At 37.8% G+C, this 20777-nt stretch overlaps 2 protein-coding genes across 5 annotated transcripts; both read right to left on the reverse strand.

Annotated features, from left to right (window-relative positions):
• Positions 1–2984: 2984 nt before the first annotated feature.
• On the reverse strand, positions 2985–4508 carry LOC116192641 (E3 ubiquitin-protein ligase ATL6-like). 3 transcript variants are annotated; one of them, XM_031521237.1, is made up of 3 exons: positions 4367–4508; positions 3649–4128; positions 2985–3555 (listed from the first exon to the last, which is right to left on the reverse strand). In XM_031521237.1, the coding sequence occupies exons 1-3, from the start codon at positions 4382–4384 to the stop codon at positions 3094–3096; spliced, it is 960 nt and encodes a 319-aa protein (XP_031377097.1). In that variant the 5' UTR covers positions 4385–4508; the 3' UTR covers positions 2985–3093. The 3 variants fall into 3 exon arrangements, with proteins under 3 accessions (XP_031377097.1, XP_031377096.1, XP_031377095.1); XM_031521236.1 differs by having other exon boundaries at positions 3649–4246; positions 4367–4504; XM_031521235.1 differs by lacking the exon at positions 4367–4508 and having other exon boundaries at positions 3649–4292.
• Positions 4509–4965: 457 nt separating this feature from the next.
• LOC116192640 (E3 ubiquitin-protein ligase ATL6-like) lies at positions 4966–6884 on the reverse strand. Of its 2 annotated transcripts, XM_031521233.1 has the most exons (3): positions 6240–6884; positions 5656–6156; positions 4966–5100 (listed from the first exon to the last, which is right to left on the reverse strand). In XM_031521233.1, exons 1-2 carry the CDS (start codon positions 6816–6818, stop codon positions 5662–5664), a joined length of 1074 nt encoding a protein of 357 aa, XP_031377093.1. In that variant the 5' UTR covers positions 6819–6884; the 3' UTR covers positions 4966–5100; positions 5656–5661. The 2 variants fall into 2 exon arrangements, with proteins under 2 accessions (XP_031377093.1, XP_031377092.1); XM_031521232.1 differs by lacking the exon at positions 4966–5100 and having other exon boundaries at positions 5505–6156; positions 6240–6880.
• Positions 6885–20777: the final 13893 nt, after the last annotated feature.

Below are 20777 nucleotides of genomic sequence, written 5' to 3' on the forward strand. Positions count from 1 at the left end.
TGTACAGATCACCGGTTAGGCTCTGTTTGGGCCCGAGCGCAGTTCTGGGCTTGAGTTGGGCTTTCTTAATCCCAATGCATCTTTATCTCTAGTTTGATTTCGAGTTTTCTTGAGTTATACTTCAGGTTCTGACGTCATGCGTTGATTTACGGTAAGTAATAGAGGATATGCTCTTTGGGTGACCAAATATTTTTTGGCGATCCTATCTCGTTGTACGGCGCGGGAATACACTAATTGCAACAAATGAAGAAATTAGTATCAATCAGTTCATTGGAGTAATTTAGAGGATAGATAATTATGATTTTTTTGAGTATGTCATTGCATGCTATATATCGATTTCATGAGATCTTTGAGAAACTATTTATGGGGCAAATTTCCATAGAAGGGCCAGTGATCCTATCCTCATCTGCCAGGTGGCCTATGAAGTTTCGGGGAAGAAATGGAAATTACTCAAACTTGAGGGATTGAATTAGTTAGGAACTTGGAATCTTATCGTCCAGCACAGTTGAATTTGGGAAAAATGACACTGTTGGTCCTATTTATTTGTCAATTTTTGACATCGAGTTCTAAATGTTTTAGTTTGAAAAAACAAGTCCTAAAAAGTTTGGAAAAGTGTCACTTTTGGTCCTAAATTTAACTGACCGTTACCGTCCGTCTACGTGGACTTAACGCCGTCAAGTTGGCCGTTACTGTAGTGACGTGGCACGTTTCTATTGGACCGATTTGAAATCCGCGATTTCAACCCGCCTTGCTCTAATCCAACCCGACTTGCTCCCATTAATACTGTTTCAACCCGACCCGACTTCCATCCTTTCATGTAATCTTCTTCTCTTCAATTGAAACTCTCCCCTACCAAGAACCCTAAAATTTGAAATCGAGCTCTTCGATTGAAACTCTCCCCTTTCCTGAAATCGATTGAAAGTGTTGTTTGCTTTCTTCTCAATGTTTCGTTCCAAATCGGGATTTGGGTTTGCTTCATTTCTTTGATCCGGGTTTGTGACATTGAATTGGCGATTGGGTTGCCCATTGAATGGATGAATCAATTTATTCTCCAATCATGTAGATGTGATTCATATCTTGGAATTACGTTCAGCTAAGGGATCATTTCTTGTTGCCACTTACATTAACATTCCTTCGTTGGACTGGAAGAGATGATCAAGAAGCTTGGTGTTATGGTCGCCGCCGAAAGCTCCGAAAACTCTTGCAGGAAATGGACCCAAACGATAATAAAAAAGGGAAATTTTTTTTTAAAAAAAACCACTGTTCATCGTCTTCTATGGCTCAGTTCTGCACATCAAGCTCCCCAAACTACTGTTCATCTTCGTTGAAGCGATGCCCACTATAACCATTGAGGAGAACTCACAGTGCTCCGTGTGTTTCGATGATTTCGAGATTGGATCAAAAGCGATCAATGCTTGTCTTGAAGCCAAACTCCAGGAGTCTCTTCTTTCATTTCCGAATCCAGAATTATCTTGGGGTTTTACGAGCTTTCAGATTTTCCAGATTCGACCGGGAACCTGACGGAATTGATCGGGCTCGGGCGGGGCTGCTCGAGGTGCTACAGTGCCCGTGATCGGCGATTGCAGGGGCGGCGCTAGGGTTTCGAGTCGCATGGGGGGGGAGTCGGGTGAAGAAGGAGACATCCGACCCCGAACCCGATCCGATTCTACCCCGACATCCGTGACCATTCATGAAGCGCCATGTGGAGGGCCATTTGTCTTGCTGGAATTCCGTTAACGGAGGAACGGAAAGGATTAAAAGTGTCACTTTTTCGAACATTTTAAGACTTGTTTTTCCAAACTGAAATGGTTAGAACTCAATGTCAAGTGTCATTTTCCCGTTGAATTTGGCATGCATGTTTGAATTAGTTAGGCTGTACACAACCTAATAGCGTGAGTTTACATCACGAGATGACGGTTGATATGGTACTCCAAGCGGCATTCTCATTCTGCTTGAATGATGACCTATTGAACCTGATGCTCTTGATGATTGCCTAGTCTCGACGGGTCAATTGAACCTATTGACAATGCTAGTAGCTGTACATGCCAATTATTTCCCGCGCACAATTTCAAAATTTGTCAACTAAAATATTGACCTTCCGAAGACATTTCAAATTTTCAATATCCCATATGTTGATTACCAGATTACCACTCGTTGAAGAGTCACTAGTAATTGCGGGAATTGCGGAACGGGTGCAAATACTTCGTGCCTGCGATGAAAAAATTTGGCCGAATCCATCAATCCATTTATTGCAGATCCCATTCGGTCCTTCTGTTATTAGTAATCCATTCATGTCCTGAGATCATCAGCTTTGTAATTTTCCTTCTTTTTGTTTGGCCCAGGCCTTAAGAATCCTGGTTTTTCTATAAGGCTCTGCTCTGGTGTCTTGTTCAAATCCGCTTGTTCCTGCTCGACGTATTGGCCTTGTTCCATGTTCCGAATCGTCATCTCCGTCTGGTAATTCCTCTGCCGCCGCCACCGCCGCAAGTCATCTTCTTCTTCCTCTCAGTTTGCATTGTGATCTTCCCGAAAGACAGTAACTGAAAAGCTCTCTGATGGGTACAAATCCTAACACATCCTTCGGTTTTTTTTTTTTTTTTTTCGGTTCTTGTCTCTACTCTGATGTCCGTCTGATTCTCAATTTAGCTTAACTTGTGATTCAGATTTTGGAAAGATAAAAGAGACCTGATAAAATATTTTCGGGCAGCTCCATAATGGAAATGAAGTCCAACATCCACTATCGTCGATGATTAATCGACTGATAAGACATCATCGGTTTATTCTCTACTGCATAATCTTGTCACCAGAGAGTCCCATGTACAAGTCAGTTTTAATAGGCTTTTCATCCATCAGATTAGACGTAGCAATCAAGTTTATTGTTTAAATTCATAGGACAGATAATTAGGTTTAATTTGTTGGCATTTTGGGAAAATTTCCCTTCTTTGTATATATGGAATGTCATATCTATTTTCTGGATATGGATATTATTGAAGAGATAAAGATCAACTCATGTATCCAGCCTAATATCGATTTTAAATCACGAGGTCACGGTCGGCTCTCCAAGCAGCATTCTAGTTCTGCTCGGGTGGTCTACTAAACTGGTAGCTGCTGATGGATGCCAAGTCTTGGTGATGATTGCGGTGGTGATGCTCGTGAAAGATACTGCGACACTCGGTTGAATGCCCACCTATCTGACTTGATGGCCCGGTCCAGCACTTGAGGCTGCCGCCCGGAACATGTCCCCGTGCTACTCCCATTCCCTATGCCATTAGCGGATTTGTTCCCTCGTCCTCTCGAAGTGCTTGCTTTGCTGGCAGCTTGGTCCATCACCTGTTTCCTCACTTCGGATGGCAACCTCAAGGTGAAGCGCTCAGGGTCTTCATCCTGGAGAACTAGGAAGTCCCCGGCGGAGTGAGATCGTATAATCCGACCCCTCCTGATGGGCATCGGTTCATAAGTGGAGCTGTGATTCGGTGCCATATTCCCATGATGCCTCGGCTCCTCTTCTTGCTGTCCTCGCTGCACCGTTCCGTTTCGGTTCTCTTCTACCGCTACCTGTTGCAAGGTAGAGCCAACTGTCACATGACGGAACAATACATCTTCAGGTGTATATATAATAACAAGAGTCCCGTAATAGTTTTCACGGACCTCGATGTTGGGTGAGTTGGACTCGGCGCCGGCTGTAAGGACAGGCTGATCAGTTGAAACGTAGGGCCTGGGCAGGACAGTGGTGCGGCAGACAGGGCAAGTTCTGTGCTGAGTAAGCCATATGTCGATGCAGTCAAGGTGAAACCCATGGTCGCAGTTGAGCATCAGACGCAACGTTTCATGGTCCTCGAACTCGCTCAAGCACACAGCACACTCTAGCACTCCCTGCCCCAGCCTCAGCCTCTTCACATCCGAGTAGACCATTGTTGGCAAGGTCTCGATCACGGCAGGATCCAGGCCGGTGCGCCTCATGCCCACAGCCACTATGGGCCTCCTCGATCTGTTCTCAACGCAAGGGAAGCAGTTGGACACAAATATGGAGATGATCCACAGCGATAAACACACCCCGGACAATATGGCTAGTGAGCGCATGTCCTGCTGCATGGCCTTCGAGAACACTGAAGGTGCCTGGCTGGGAACCTGAGCCCCGACATAAGGCAGGGACACAATCAAGAGGAGCCACATGGCAACAAGCTTGACGATAGCCCAAATATTTGAGATCGAAGAAGGAGACCCCATTTGGCTAAAATTCGAGAATCTGAAATTCATATTTAACTAAACTTTATCAATGATACATCGTTCTTATAAGGATGAGAAAGGCCATTCCTTTTCTTTGGCAAGTCTCCATTAGTCAATATTGACAACTGCTAGAACGTACCAAATATTTCCCGCCCATCCTGAATGTTCAATTACCACTCGTCGAACGGTCACTAGTATGTGGTACCGGTGCAAACGCTTCGTGCCTGCAATGAGAAGATTCGGTTGAATTTATCGACCCATTTTTTGCATCCTTTTCTGTTTTTCTGCTATTAGTAATCCAATCATGTTCTGATATTATCAGCTTTGTATTTTTCCTTCTTTTACTCTGCTCCAGTGGCACGTTGAACAACCTTCGTCTCTGTTGCCGGGATTCTAGGAGACGCTAGTGGCAAGGACATGCGTGAACCCATCAGTCTGATCTGAATGCAGGGGTCTGAGGTACCTGCTGCTCTCTTCGCCACTGGTGCAGTTCCTTCTCCTAGAGCTCCCTGCCATGTTCGTGGCACGGTCCACCACCTGCTTCCTCACCTCAACCAGCAAATTTCCGCTCTCGGTGTCCTGGCCAGGCTAGACCCTGGATTGTCTGGTCAAAAGGAGTTGGGGGAACCTGCGGGTCCCAAATGTTCCTGGTTCATATCCATGGCTCTGGTTTAGTGTCTTGCTGGTATCCGCTTCTTCCTGCTTGAAGTGCTGGCCCTGTTCCATGTCCTCATTCATCTTCCCTGTCTATTGCTTCCGCTGCTGCCGCCTCTGCAAGACATCTTCTTCTTCCTTTCCCGTATGTAGATTACTATTCGTCGAACAATCACTAGTAATTGCAGGAACCGTACTATGGGTGCGAATGCTTCATGCCTGCAATGAGAATATTCAGGTGAATCGATCAGTTGGAGATCCTTATCAGTCGTTCTGGTATTAGTAATCCATTTATTTTCTGATCTTATCAGGTTTTTATGTTTCCTTCTTCCGGCTATGATCAGAAACTACCCATGTGGGCATTAAGGCCAGAATAGTTCAACAGCAATTATCAACAAATTGTTGCTATCCGGATCTTGCCTTGTTTTGAGAAATTCTTTCGAGGCCCTATCTCATTAGGGGAAATGAGTGTGTCGGTGTTACTCACGGTAATAATGTATTGTAATTGTCGATAATTTTAAGAATTCTTTTGGTTCTTTCTCATCATGTTATGACCATTCATTTGATTTAGATCTCTTTGTCCAGTAATGTAAGCTGAATGATGCATTATTTACTTCGAAATGGAAAACAATCAAAGAGAGGCTATTGATGAATCTGAGGAATAAACTTTGTATCGTATTTTCGATCACAAAAGTATTGTAATGCTAATTTGATGCTAACATTAGTATTTCCTCAAGAAGAATGCCCGAATTTGCCGACAATCATTTCGTGTACCAATAATCAAACAGGAGGCCGTGGCGGCTCGGTCGATGATTCTTTGGTTCTGCTCAAGTGGCGTATCGAACCCCCTTCATCACTGTTGCTGGGCACCCTAGGCAACGCAAGTGGTGAGGACCGTGTACGGAACGATGGCATCCGAGTGAAAACCCATCGGTCCGATTTGAATGCCTGGTCCAGCCGTCTGAGGTACCTGCTGCTCCCTTCGCCAGTACTGCTACGGTTCCCTCTCCTAGAACTCCCTGCCATGTTCGCGGCGCGGTCCATCACTTGCTTCCTCACCTCGACAGGCAACCTGAGGGTGAACCGCTCAGTGTCCTGGACAGGCTGGACCAGGGAGTGTCCGGTCGAATGGGACCGGGGAAACCTGCGGGTCCTGAAAGATCCAAGTTCACGTCCACCACTTTGGTTCGGTGTCTTGTTCGCGTCCGCTGGTTCCTGCCGCTCGATTTCCCGGCCTTGTTCCACGTCCGTGTTGGCATTCTCTTGCACAACGACCTGTAAAAACATACATATATTCCACGTTATTTTTTTTTTCATTCATATGCTTTCGCATGATTTCGTTTAGTCCGTCGACCGACCTGGATGATTGATTCATCACCAGCAGCAGTAGCAACCGGAGGGATGACAGGGTCAGTCAGCTCGCCGGGCTGTGGAGCAAGCTCGGCCCGGCAGACTGGGCACGTCGTATGGTGCCTGAGCCACTCTTCAATGCAGTCGGGGTGGAACGCATGGTGGCATTTGGGTATCAAAAGCAACGTCTCATGATCCTCGAACTCGCTCAGGCACACAACGCACTCCAGGGCGCCCTTCCCCAGCCTCAGCCCCTTCACATCGGAGTACACCAGGGTCGGGAACGTATCGATGACGGCCGCGTCGAGGCCCCGCGGTGTCGCCCGCCTCGGCCGGAAGGACCCCGCCCCGGCGCCGGCGGCAACGATGCGGGAGCAGTGGAGGATGTACACGGAGTAGACCGCGATGAAGAAGGACACCACGGCGATCAGAAGGCCCAGCATCGCCGCCGAGGGGCTGAAGCCGAAGTCTGTGTTGTCCGCAGGTGCCGCCGACGGCTTCTGCGCTCCGGCGAGCGGCGCCGTGATCGGGAGGACGAGGAGGCAGAAGAGGACCCCATGGTGTGGAAGTGGAGCACGGAAGCTCATTGCGGTGTACTTTTCGGAAAAATTAATGTAATGGGAACATAAGTTTATTTAATAAAAAAAAATAGGTGGAATTTCAGAAAATTGGATTTTCTTTTTTCCAAATTGGATTAAAATTAGGGGAATTTGTTTTATATCGGGACATTGGACTAGCCGCGCGGATCTAGAAGTATAGTACAGTCACATGCTCATAGCTGTATTTGATCGGAAAAATCTTTTTTTTTTTTATAAGTCTCAGTATTTTACTTATATAATTAAAGATTTATAAACACTCATTCATAATCAAAACTACAAAGAAACAACAAAATTTCCAAGGCACGCAAGCCTATCTAGGACTATACATCTGAATGCAAAATGCGGCACGCAAACCGCAAAACTATTTATAAAACCTAACTTAATCTCATCCTATTAGCAAATAATAAGTGCGACAACTTAAACTGAACAATGCAACTTTCTCCTTATTTACTATCTCAATGGTCCCAATTCGATCGTAACATTTCAATACTGGAGATCTACGAAATTTTTTCTTTCGGGGAACGGAGATGTACAAAATTTTAGCAAGTGGGATTTGATTTTTGAGATTCTAATGATAGAGATCTGAAAATGATTGTATTTATATACCATCCCGCCTACGTTGGGTCCCCAAGAAAAATGAAGGTTAGCCCAATTAAAATCAGCTTAAATAATTTGCCATTTAATGAATAAATAATTGCAAGCTATGAGGAAATTTTACCATAAGAAGTGTTCGAATATTCCATGCAATAGATGCGCTTAAGCTTTCTTAGGTAAGAGTTGGTATGTTCAATTGCAATTTGCCACGCGTGTATATATATAAGCGTGGTGGAATTTAATTTATAACCTTTTCTAGATAGGTGAGAAAATTTATTAATTAAAGGGATGAAACCTGCACAACTACCACCATAATCCAAGGATGCCTAATTGAACTGTTAGGCATTCATCATCAATCAATAGACAAGCTTAGGAATCCGAATTGCTTCTTTTGTTAGCTAATTATTATTTAAGTAAAAAAAAATATTATTCTATATTAACATATCATATAAATTGTATAAGTTTTTTAAAAATAACGTTTAAGATTATATAAAAATAGAGACTCCATTTATGATTCTAGTCTATAAATTATATTTATAAAAAAGGTCTACAAAAATTATCAAGAGGGGAAAAAAAAAAAAAGGTTCTACGAATTATGATGAACGCTCTAGATTCAATTCACGAAGGTCCACAAAAGATGAAAAAACCAATTTGGTTCCTACAAGGACTGAAAGCCACCTCAGAGTTTCTATGAATAAAACAATCGTATATAATTCAGTCTTCGAACATCCCGGCCACAATAGATTACGTCGAAGACTGTCTCGCGATGCTTCATTTCCGACTAGTGGCATTGTTGCACGACGAGAAGTTTTATTGCCACTAGTAAACCGTTCGATTCGACCTCGCTTTTCTGACTAGCTTTCATCCCTTTTATGTCCAAGAAGACGGCCCTTGATGGGCGGGTGACGGTTCAATGTCAACATTTGTATGTGGACACATAGGGCCCATGTTAGAAAGGCCACCTCAAAAAGCCCATTGGGCCTTGGTGAGTTCGATTCGGTACTTTGGGCCCTCCCTTGACTGGATCCAACGACGCAATGGGTCGCAAACCTTCTCCATTTCATTTTAGGCAATGGATGACAGTGACAGGTTATGGCTTTGGGACATTAGAATCTATAACCGAGAAGAAACACGCAATAACACGTCCGACATTGTGCTCTAATGTAATTACGAGACGCATTGAGGGGTGTCGGTCCTTGATCTCCGGTACGGATTCTGTTTCAGCATCATATTCCTTAACATGTTATCTAATTCGGCATAAGATACTTATGACAGCTGGTCCATTGCACTTATTTTTACGAGCATTCATATGCGACATGAAGTCATATCTAGCAATGCGTTCGAGCCACGGAAATATGGTTATACTTTGGTGGTAGTTTGGCCAAATTATTTTAGGTTGGGATTGGAAATGGTCCAACTCTAAGAAAAGGTACCAATCATTTTGATTACACAACCAACTCTTCAATAACACATTTTTCCAAGACGACATTACCCCCTTAGCTTTCCTCTTTGTGAATCATTACCAATAAGACTAATTAATATAGAGAAATTAGAAGGAAAAAAAGAAGAATATAATAAAATTTGCATTGTCAACTTCAGACAATTAGTCACGAGGCCATCTTCTCTCTCTATATATCTCATCCTCTCATATATAATCTTTCTCTCTCTAGGCATATGTGATGTTCTTTGGAGGTTTGTTAAGATTCAAATGAACCATAATTAGAAACCATAATCGAGATTAATTAGCCGGTCGGGTCAATCTTTTTAACCCTGATCAAGAGACATTTCACCCTGCGAATCATCATTCACGTGAATGTTGGAATTTTCCAAAACCAGCTGAGATGGGCCCTGAGCCCATGATTAACACAAGCTCAACGGTCCAAAGTCCCGTCATAATTGCAGCCGTCGGCACCTTTTAACAACCCCCACTTCAATCTGTTTCTCAAGTTCGGGTGCTATTACCTCGTGGTGCACTTGGCTTTCGATTCTAAAATTGGGAGTCGGAACCGTCGAATGCTACATTACGAAGATAGATTGTCCCAGTGACCCAGTCCTCTAGCTTAGTAGCTTGGATGGATGCAAAGTACAAATACAAACATGTGAATATCATATCATTTGTGGATGGGGTCCATGGATTGGATTGGGGCCCACATTTCTGATCTTCTCTCTGATAATTTCTGTGGGAAATTGGTGGGCCTCACCACATGCATGGGATGTCTCTTGGGCCTGGTATCCTCAACACTGAGAGTAGACGGCTTGCCCCTTCTGTGTACTTCATCATTATTGCCTCCAAGGAAAAAATAATAAATAAATAAATTATTCCGCAGTACTTCCATTTATATCTGATGGTCAACATCCAAAAATCATCCAATCCCTTAAGAGAAAAAAGAAAATCCATAAAAATAGTTAGGTTTATATCTTTTGAATATATTATATTATATCATATATTTTATATTACATTATATTATATCATATATTATATTATATTATTGTATAAAGAAATTGTTACACTGAACTAGTAGTGGCGAGTGGGGAGCTTTTTCCCACTCGCTACTTCCTTTTTTCTAGAAAAAAAAAATACTTTTTAATTTGTTTCTAACTTTTTTCCTTTTGGTTTTTTGACTCGCTTGACAAGATATCCGATAACCTGATTAACCACTCAACTTAAATGATCATTATGATTAGATCAACTATTTCGATTAACATTTAATTTCGAGTTTTAAAGAAAATTCCCTCTTTTCCCTAGTAATTGTAAATTCGACTTGAAAAATATAGCAGATAACCCGATTAAACCTTCGACTAAATGACCGCTTCGTTGTGGTTAGACCGGTGTATTTTTTTCCCAATTTTTTTCACTAGAATTTTTCTTTTAAAAAATCGTACTGAAAATTTTAGATATAAGCTTATATATAATATTTTCTTTTTCAAATTTTAGATCTATATTGCAAATTGAAACTCTTGGGTCTTTTTTTAAACTTAATTAGAGGGATTAATTTTGGAACTTTTTTGTGTACCTCTGGTATCCGAAAGAAGGCAATGGAGCTCTACTATTTCACGTTCATGCTTTGATCTACCTTCTCTTTAGTGGTAAAACTCTGTTAATCGTAGACTTTCTCTATTCATATGACTAAAACTTGATATCTTATTTAAGGAAAATAGACGTCGAATATTAATTTTGAAATTTATATAATAAATAAGAAACTCTTACCCCCTTTTCCTTTTCCTTTCATGATTTTTTTTTCCTGAGCGGTGGTGCGCCAAAGGCCACCATCGTTTTTGTAGGGTCCCCAATAACCTATTGAAAATATTCTTTTGGAGCCCACTTAGGTTAACTTCAGTGAACCACATGAAACTGTTAAGTGTCACGTTGGCAAATCCCATTAAATTTAAAAGCGAAATTGACATCTTACTAAACGTGATACAAAATCGAAGTTGTTACATTTTCATGGGATCGACATTAAGGATTGGTGAAGAATGAAGTAAGATCAATTTTAAATATAATCATAAAAGGACTCTAAATAATTTAATTAATTAACAACCATCAAATTATGAATAAGTTGAAGGTAAATTTAGCAAATTTTATTCATAGATATTTATTTGTATCATTTATTTTTTGTCTATATACTACCCACATTATTACATAAATTGATATAATTCAAATAATAAATAATTTAAAAAACTTATAGACCGGCGACACCGCACAAGACTTCGGCCTAGTGTAATTAAATATAAAAACACTTCTTGTTAGACTGTCTGAATGAGTTATACAATATGAGATACCTATTCCATTGACTTACGGGGTATACAAAATTGGTACCAAAATGAATCGGTATAAGCATAATAAATACCCTTTTTATTATATCCCCTTATTTCACTTTTTTTGTTTAAATATATCATATACTTTTAAAAGTGTCAAACTTATTCCATGGTTTACATTTTTTTTATAAATCTATCCCGCCGTTATATCTTCCGTCAACATTTAACGGTTTTGCCATTGTAACCCTTTTACCCGATATAGATTTGAGAAAAAATTAAAATTACGGGATATATTTGAGAAAAAGATTGAAACTATATGATAGATTTGAGAAAAAAATTAAAACCATGGGATAGATTTAGAGTTTATTTACGTTTCATTAATAGAAAATATAATGACATGATAGATTTGAAAAAAAAAATGTAAACCATAGAATATTTTTGACACTTTTTAAATCATATGATAGATTTGAACAAAAAGCGATATAATAAGATATATGGCGTAATTTGCCCTATAATAAATGACAATAACTAATTGTAAACCTTAGTTTTTTAATTCGATATGCATTGCTATTGCGGAACTTTTAAGGACTAAAACCGATAACTTTCTCGTAAAAAGATGAACATAGACTGTAGAAGTATATTAAGAGGTTGTGATACAAGGACGTTCCTATCACCTTAAACTTATTCTAAGTATATTTTCAGGTTGTCCAGCAAAAAGAAAAGGCATTTTTTCAGGCGTCGTGAAAAGCAGAGGAATTGTACAACGAAATTCATCGGATCATATAATCTCCAAAACAAAGCGTTCATCCAATGATTAATGAAATCAGAATTATTGATGTAGAAGTGAATGTTGAGAATGGATTTTGGTTTCGACGTGGCGGAGAAAAATATAAAATAATTAAATAATTAAAAAAAAAACCGGAAGAGTCCGTACGTGAGAAAGAGGTGGTTTTGGGGGGAGTTAAAGCGCCGCTGGTTTTCAATTGTGTGGCTGCACGAGCGGGTTGACTGGTGCGGGTCCCACGGAGTCGCATCGTTCGCGTGCCACGTGTACGGATGTCTTTGACATGTCATTTGTCTGTACATATACTTTATACGAGCTCTGCCCCTTCCAAATGCGTAACGACAAGTTCCCTTTATCATGTCCTCATCCCACACGGTTCATTTCTAGTATTCATATTAGGATTAATTGCACTGATATCCAAAACGTTTCATGAATATTTCAAGTTGATCCAAAATATTTTTTGATAACTTGTTGGTATATTAAATTTGAAAACCGTTTCGATATAGTACATTCCGTCATATTTGACGCCTTTTCTACTCCAAACTTTTTAAAATTACAAAACGATCCAAAGTTTTAAAATTTTTCAAAATGTACCCCACATTCTCTCTCTCCCTTTCTCCCTCTCCCGTCAGCCTCTCCACCAGCATCACCTTCGAGATCGGGAAGCCGTGGCCATCCTCTATGTTCCGATTGTCTCAGATCCCGATGGCTCTTCTTCCATTTTCTTCTTCCTCCCCCTTTTTCTTCACCCGAACAGTAAAAAAGGTATATGGTGTCGTTGTCGTCGATGCTGCTGCCTTGGCTCTTGGAGTCACCAGCTTGGATCTTCAGTTCCTCATCCTTGTCAAGCCGGTCTTCTCGGCGTCTCTAGGTCTCCCCCACTACAAATCTGTCATCTTTTCCCAACGGCTAGGGTTGTAGGCTCTATGCACCACAGATCCGACTTCACCCGACAAAGAAAATCATCGAATCAGATGTGGAGGGCGTCATCGGAGGGTGAGGTTGCGGGGCAGGTGTTGTTACCAGCGTCAAGCCAGCACTTGATGCTGGAGCGGTCGTAGGTGATGCTGGTGGAGAGGCTGACGGAGGAGGGAGAAAAGGGGGGCGGGGGGCGGGGGGGGGGGGGGGGGGGGGGAGAGAGAGAGAGAGAGAGAGAGAACTTGCAGAAGAGAGAGAAAGTCGAGAAGGAAGAGAGAGAAAATGTGGGGTACATTTTGAAAAATTATAAAACTTTGGGTCGTTTTACAATTTTAAAAAGTTTGGAGTAGAAACGGCGTTAAACACAAATGACGGAATGTACTAAATCGAAACGGTTTTGAAATTTAATATACCAACAAGTTACCAAAAAATCATTTTAGACCAACTTAAAACATTTATGAAACGTTTTGGACTACCGGTGTAATTACCCCTTCATATTATCAACAATTCATTTTCCTTTTGTCAATAAAACGACTTGAATATTTTCTTTCCAAAATAATATCAAGGCATTTGTAATTATGTATAAATTTTATTCATGCATCCAATTACCTCCTGAAAATAAGAAAAAGATATATTAGGCTTTTTTTTTTAAATAACGAGGGTATCGAGGTTTTAACTGATTAATTTCACGGTTTACGTAGACATCTTGTAAACTCACGGAATATATCAGTTCGGCTCTGCCACAAGCTGTTGAAGTGACCCACTAAAAAGTATTCTCTAATATAATTTTTGAGGTGACTTAAAATATTGTCACAACAAGAAAAGATAATTGGTTTTGCTATAGTAAGACCTTTTAAAGATCGTATCATCGTCACAATCAATCCCGTCCTTTCATGTGAGATCCAGATGTGATCCAACCAAACGAAACATATAACGATTACATTTATAATGTTGGAGGGATGTTGGAGGGAAATGCGAGATACATATCGTTTGATGGATGTTCTTGAATTTGTTTTAATCTTCGTCGGGTGGAAGTGCGGCACGCCTGACATGTTTCACTACGCTCGTTGACCTTAATGGGTGTTTCTGTAGTATTCTCGCATTCGAACAAAATTTCACGTGATTTCAGATCATACTTATCGGAGCCGAGAGAGACAAAGAGGAATATATGACATATTTATGTTTGAAGCGAATTTTGATATCCGACAATGATAATGATTTTCTTCAGTTGAGATGGATTCGGGATTGATATAATTGTGAGGGTTCACGGCTTGCATGATCGATCTAGCTCGACAAAATACAATGAATTGGGTTTGTTTTGGAAGGATGTTGTGTCATGATCAAACACCCAAGAGAATTTCCAAGGACAAAAGAAAAAAAATGCATACGTAACATGTAAATAGTAGGGAGAATTTTGGTCTAGATTTGGTTTTTTCTGTGAAATCTTTTCACACCATTGTCGGCTTCAAACATCATTTCACATATAATCTTGAAAAAAAAAAGAGGAGAGAAATTGAAAACCTAACTTTTGAAATTTATTATGTGCCTGCCTTTTTGGCATTATATGTTATTTACTTTATATTCCACGTTATATGTATTTTGGCATTATATATACGAGTGCGAGGGTAAAAGCCAGTCATAACAGTATTCCTATTCCTATTATATATTCAAGTGTGTTTCTTGAATAATATATATATATATATATATATATATCATGAATGAATATGTCTATTATTGTTGTGTACGTCTTTAATAAATTTTCGTTTTCGGTTACAAGTTATGGATTCAAATTTTTTTCAGTTAATCGTTTTTCTTATCTGATAATTAGTGAAGTCTGACATCTTTATAAAAAATGGACATATCGGCGTCAGATTCAATGGACCCCCATCTATTTCTCGAAACAGTGGTGACTTTTTATATTAATTGTCATATATATTGTTGTGAATTAAATCACTCGATCGATTATTTATGTTAGTTAATGGTCTGATTAGAGGGACAACAACCTGTGATTGAGGGTAAAAGCGCATGCTTTTGACCCCACCCAAAGGACGGGACAAGTTTTCACTTCAAGAAAAAGGGGATCGTCTTTATCATCAATTTATCATCACTTCAACTCCAACCAAAGATACTTATATGTTTTCCAAATGATTTGAACATGGAGAGAGAGAGATACATATATATATGTATGTGCATATATGGTACAACGATTGAAATGGATTCCGAGGACGATCGAGCTTTTCAATTAGTTAGTGAGAAGTACTACAAAGTTTGAGAAAACAATTTACCTAGTCTATATCATACATGTCTCATAAAATTTACTTGTTAAATATTTGGAAATATTTTGTTTATTCGGCTTTTTGTTCGATTTACTCAAGTTATCAAATATCCTAGCTATAACTAAGAAATATTATAAAGCATATATATTTATCTTTATCTACAGTTAAAGATAAACTAGGCTGTGTCATCCACACACTTCGCTGCAGGTTTGAAAGCTATATTAATGTTACTAATTTGAAAACCATGATCAAAATATAATAGGCTTTAAATGATCCCACTAATTTTATAAGAATGAACTTTGCTTGCATACAAGAATTCAATTCATCTTATAATTACGACCAAATCAAAGTTCAAGTGAGACATTGGTCTCTATCTATAGGCTGATGTAATCTTGTGTTTCACGGGAAAAAATTAAGGCTTCATTTGTTTTTCCAATCACAATCTTACTTAACTTAACTCGATTTTATTTTTTCATCAATTAAATAATATAATCGTAACATTTTTTAAAAATATTTTTCTCTAATTTAATATAAATTCTCTCACATACTTTTTTCCTAACTATTTTTATAATTAATTTTTTAATAATAAATCATCGATTTACTTTCACATCTAAATATACATATCAATTTTTCAATAATAAATTTCTCATCAACTTTCGCATCTATACTTACATAAATATATATATTTTCACACATTAATATATTTGTCAACACTTGCAATCATTACACAAAATCAAGTTAAGTTGGATCATTATCCAACTAGAGAACTAAACGTGAGCTAGGATATTTTTAGTATCACAAATAAAAATAGGCTATTTAAATTAATGACCAATTGAAATATATTTTTATAAGCAAATAAAAAAATTATTAGAAAATGGAAACTTAAAATAAGTAAATAAATAAATAAGTGCTCTTGCTAATTTTAAACGAAAATTATTTTCAGTGTAAGACTTGGAAATTCATTAGGTAGTCATGACAAAGTCAAAGTTTAGGTGAGAATTAATCCCATATAATAACTTGGTGTAAAGTAACCATGTTTTTCATTGAAAATAAAATCAAGACATTTCTAATGTCACAAATATATATAGAAACAAGGATTACTTAATTTACTGACCAATTGAAATTGCTATTTTATACATGTAAATCAAGAAACTATTAAAAATATATTAATTTTAAATTAATATAAATAGACGCAATGTTTGTGAACTTTACTTATTGGAAGAAAATAGAAAAGAAAATAGAAAAGGAACGGAAATAGAAAAGAAAGTAAAAGTAAAAGATTAAATTTGTAATTTTTCCTATATATAAATAAATATACATTCATCTTTTTTTTATCTTTAATTTACTCAAATTTCATACATATATATATATAGACATACATATATATATATATATATATAATTTGCATGTGAGCTGAGGTTGTCAAATCGATCTTATTTATAGTCTTTTTGATTTTGGGAACATATGTCTTTTTAAGGTTTCTATTGTGGAAAAAGGAGTGACCGAAGAGTTGGGGAATGTTAATTGAATGGACAAATCAAAGAATATGATCACAGAGATCAATGCATTGTCATTCATAAATAATAATTACAATAAAAGAATTTCTAATGCAGGTATGATGATTTAATGAGACTTCTGGGGCTAATTAGAATTCTTTCGAGTTAGGTTTGCCGCCACTTAGATACTGTGGACAGAAACATCACATTGCAGACAATTTTCTCGTCACATACTTATCAATCAACAGAATATTAATTAATTTCTCATGTCATCAGTCATCAGGTCTTTCTAGTTAAGATCTTCTGGGGATAATTTTATGTTTGCATTCACTTCTTGTAGCCAAATTATGGGCGCAGATTCGGATTTTGGTCAGCAATATTGTATACATAAAATATCACATAGCAATAAAATATTGATTGAGTAATAAGCATTTTCAATTCTTTTAAAAATAAGAATACGAGTTCAAATTACTGAAAATACACTTGTTGGGCACATAAAATAATCTTTAATATTTAATTTTTCGGAATTGTAAAAGTAATTGTCTCTCACAATATTATACGTAAACAAACATGGCTTATATATAAACAGATATCAGATGACTTTGCTGTGTAAACTCAGCATTATATACAAAAAGATCGATATCGGAGCACTTAGTGGACAATTACAAAGCTGTGTAGATAAATAACATAGAGATTCCACGCATGCATAGAAGGATTGCTTTGAGCTGGATGAAATATATATATATATATATATACATATATTCATAGGTATATGTCCAGCTAATCCTATCTATATAAATAAATAAATAAATAAATATATATATATATATATCTAGGGTTCTACTATACATACATAATTAAACAATATAATAACAAGTTGTCGTAAACTTTTGCATAGAACTCTCTCTACATCTACAGATGTGTCTCTCCATACATATAGATATGTACATATCTTAAATATGTAATGCACCTTCAATTAATGGACCGAACTAATAATGGGTTTAATTGCGTATAGAATGATATTCATCGACAGACGCATGATTTGGATAAGGGGGCGGAGTTCTTTGTGGCAAATAAGAATATAGAATTTTTCGACTTAGACAACGGATATAAATTATTTTATCGAGAATCAATGTAAAGACTAAATATAAAAAATTTAGGGAGGACGACTGCTCCCCTCAGTCCTCCCTTAATCCGTCACATATAATATTGATGTAATGCTTACGTAAAATGTTAATCAAAATCGATAAATTAAAGTATTAATCGAATTTCTAGAAGGTAGATTACATAGGACCTAGTGAGAGTTTTGTTTCAGCTTATTAGTCGGCAACAATAAAATCTAATCCATTTGTTTCTACGTGCAAAATTGGACCTGATACTGCCAAAAATTGCTGGAATCTTTTGCCAGATAAATCCCAATAATTAAAACGGGTCATAAACCTTAATTAATAACTACTTATAAGAAAATTTCTTGATTAACCGATCGACGCAAACCCTAGCTAGCTCCTCTATAATATATCTATATCTACATCTACATTTATATTATTTATCTAACTAACCGATCGCTATGACTCCCACTCACCCACCTCTCCTATGATCTATAGATAGGAGACAGCAGCATCACATTATTGGCAACTCTATCTAATAATCTTCCCGCTGATGACATGTTATACTTAATCAATTTATTAAATTGCAATTCGACAATAGACCTATATCTACTACTTTGTCAACTAATAGCGCCCTTATGCTACCGGTTGGACGTTCCAAGAAATTCCCTCGTCGATGATTATGAAACGCGGGAATCACATTGAATTTATTCCTCTCTAGTTAATAATGCCTGCATGCAAATAAATCGACGTCCCTCTTATAAATTACAAAAGAATATCAACCACAAATGCGGAAACGATCTGGCTAACTCGGGATCAACAGTTATTGATGTATTTTTAACAAATCTTCCTTTTGGCTTGCGGTTGCGTGTCCTTTTCTTTTCCTTTTTTTTTTCTTCCTTTCGTTGAGCAGCTAGTGTGTCGTTCTTTTTTTTTTGGCCCCCCCTCTAATTTTTCTAAAGTTGGAAGAATGATAATATATATTCGCCAACTCAAACGACAAGAACAAACTTTATATGTCATAACAAATAAAATACTCCACATAGGTAAGAGTCCTATACATATATATTGTTTCAATTAGTTAGCCTTTTTAGATAGTACATACATTACTCTCATGGCCCCAACAAAAAAAAAAGATAGTACATTACTCTTCAATTTCCCAGCCACTTCCACTTCACAAAGTAATATATATATATATATATATATATATATATACACACACACGTGTTTCTCTTGTGTGTGTGTGTATATGTACATTAAGAAATTCCTAATTAAGATGAAGCCGAACGGCGTGGTCGTCTCCATATTGATATCCTACGGGTATACATATGACAAAATAATCTGCAAATTAAATTAATAAATTTACAGTATAACTATAGAGATGGTTGCCTTTTATACACAGCTTGATGAGTGGATCATTTCCAAATGTGTTTAATTCATAAAATAAACTTAAGTGTGAGGTAATTAAACTTAGATTACACATTCAAACAAATCAGAGCCAGTTGGGTCTATTGATCTTCTCTTAATTTTCAACGAACTGGAGACTAGCTAGCTTTAATAAGGGTGGATTATAATCAAAGCCAAGCCAGTTGGTAGTATTTTCTCTTATATATATATATATATATATATATATATCTTATATTCGAAAGTTGCATCTTGAATCTGCGATGTAAATAAATAAATGAACAAATAATCCCTAAATTAGGAGTCAACTCTCGATATTGAACAGATCGGCTGGATTTTTGGTCCGTCCTCTTTCCTCGACGGTTTTTGATCCAGTCCGGACGGCTTATGGAGGGGGTGACGTTTCTTAATTTGGATTTTCCCGAAATTATGAAAACAAATATACATCATTCAATAGTTAGTGTTGGATTGGATTATCTGAATGCATAGAGTAGTTGGGCGGCTTTAGGCTCCCTCCCGATCCTGGCCCTGTAGGAGCTGCTTCAAAGCCCGAGTCAAAGGAGGTGGTGACCAAGTGAAGACGTTCATCGCCTTACTACCATGGTATCTCAGGAACTTCTTCAATATTTCGTTTTTTAATATATTGGTCTCTTTCCAAATTTGGGAAAAAAAACAAGGAATAAAAAAAATGAGACCATATTTTTCACATGGAATAATAGAAGTTATTAGCAACTGTATTTCGTACGTGCAGAAACATAATATTACGACTGGCTTTGATCCCTCGCATTCTCTTGAACTTGGTCCCGATCCTGCGCGCTCTCCCGAAATTCCGATTTCCTAACATAGTTAGACCACATTAGAATACAACTTTTCTTTTTAAGGAAGAGTGACAATTTTTCTTGCAAAGAAATCATCAATGATTAAATCATACATGGACCATGGATCATATAAATGACCATATTTCTTTACCATCGATGTGTTCATGAGCACATGGCCGCTATGCATATAAGAAAACGCAGGTTGGATATAGTCTAGTGATCATAAGGACGAGAGACCATCTTAACAATATTGTACATATAATTATCCGAAAAACACAAAAAAGAGTTGTACTGCACTTGAACTTTCCATGCTGCTTTAATTTAACTGAACTAATCATGTTAACATGATATGTGAGGATTATGTAATCGCGATGAATTTTCAGCTGAAACCTTTTGGATGATGATTCTAAAATCACTTCTATCGTCCATAGACGATAAAGGTTTTTTTTCCTCTTCCGATCAAATTATACTTATTATTATTATTATTGTTATTAACTTTCTCTTTCTTTATGGTTAAAAGGTGGATTAATTAAAGCTAAAACAGTAAGCTATTAGCTCCGGGGGTGGTCGAGACTCAAGATGAGTTGTCACATGGATTCCTCTGCTCATCTCTGACAAAATCTTCTCTCTCTAACCTTCTCATCACTGACAGCCTTTCCTCCTGTCCTTTTCTCTCTATAACGCCGCGGCCTTTGGTAGACCAATACCGATTTATTCAACCGATTCGATTCTTATTCTTTTAAATGAATTTTTAAATTCGAGTAATGCGGATGAAAAAAATTCACATTAAATTTT

The sequence above is a fragment of the Punica granatum genome, chromosome 1 (genome assembly GCF_007655135.1).
Source record: "Punica granatum isolate Tunisia-2019 chromosome 1, ASM765513v2, whole genome shotgun sequence".
NCBI lineage: Eukaryota > Viridiplantae > Streptophyta > Magnoliopsida > Myrtales > Lythraceae > Punica > Punica granatum.

Excerpts from the sequence above, each read along its gene's own strand:
- LOC116192641 (XM_031521235.1), bottom strand. The coding sequence starts at position 4,257 with ATGAATTTCAGATTCTCGAATTTTAGCCAAATGGGGTCTCCTTCTTCG. Across the intron at positions 3,556-3,648 it reads CCAACTCACCCAACATCGAG|GTAGCGGTAGAAGAGAACCG; the intron begins GTCCGTGAAAAC and ends ACCTTGCAACAG.
- LOC116192640 (XM_031521233.1), bottom strand. The coding sequence starts at position 6,818 with ATGAGCTTCCGTGCTCCACTTCCACACCATGGGGTCCTCTTCTGCCTC. Across the intron at positions 6,157-6,239 it reads GTGATGAATCAATCATCCAG|GTCGTTGTGCAAGAGAATGC; the intron begins GTCGGTCGACGG and ends ATGTTTTTACAG.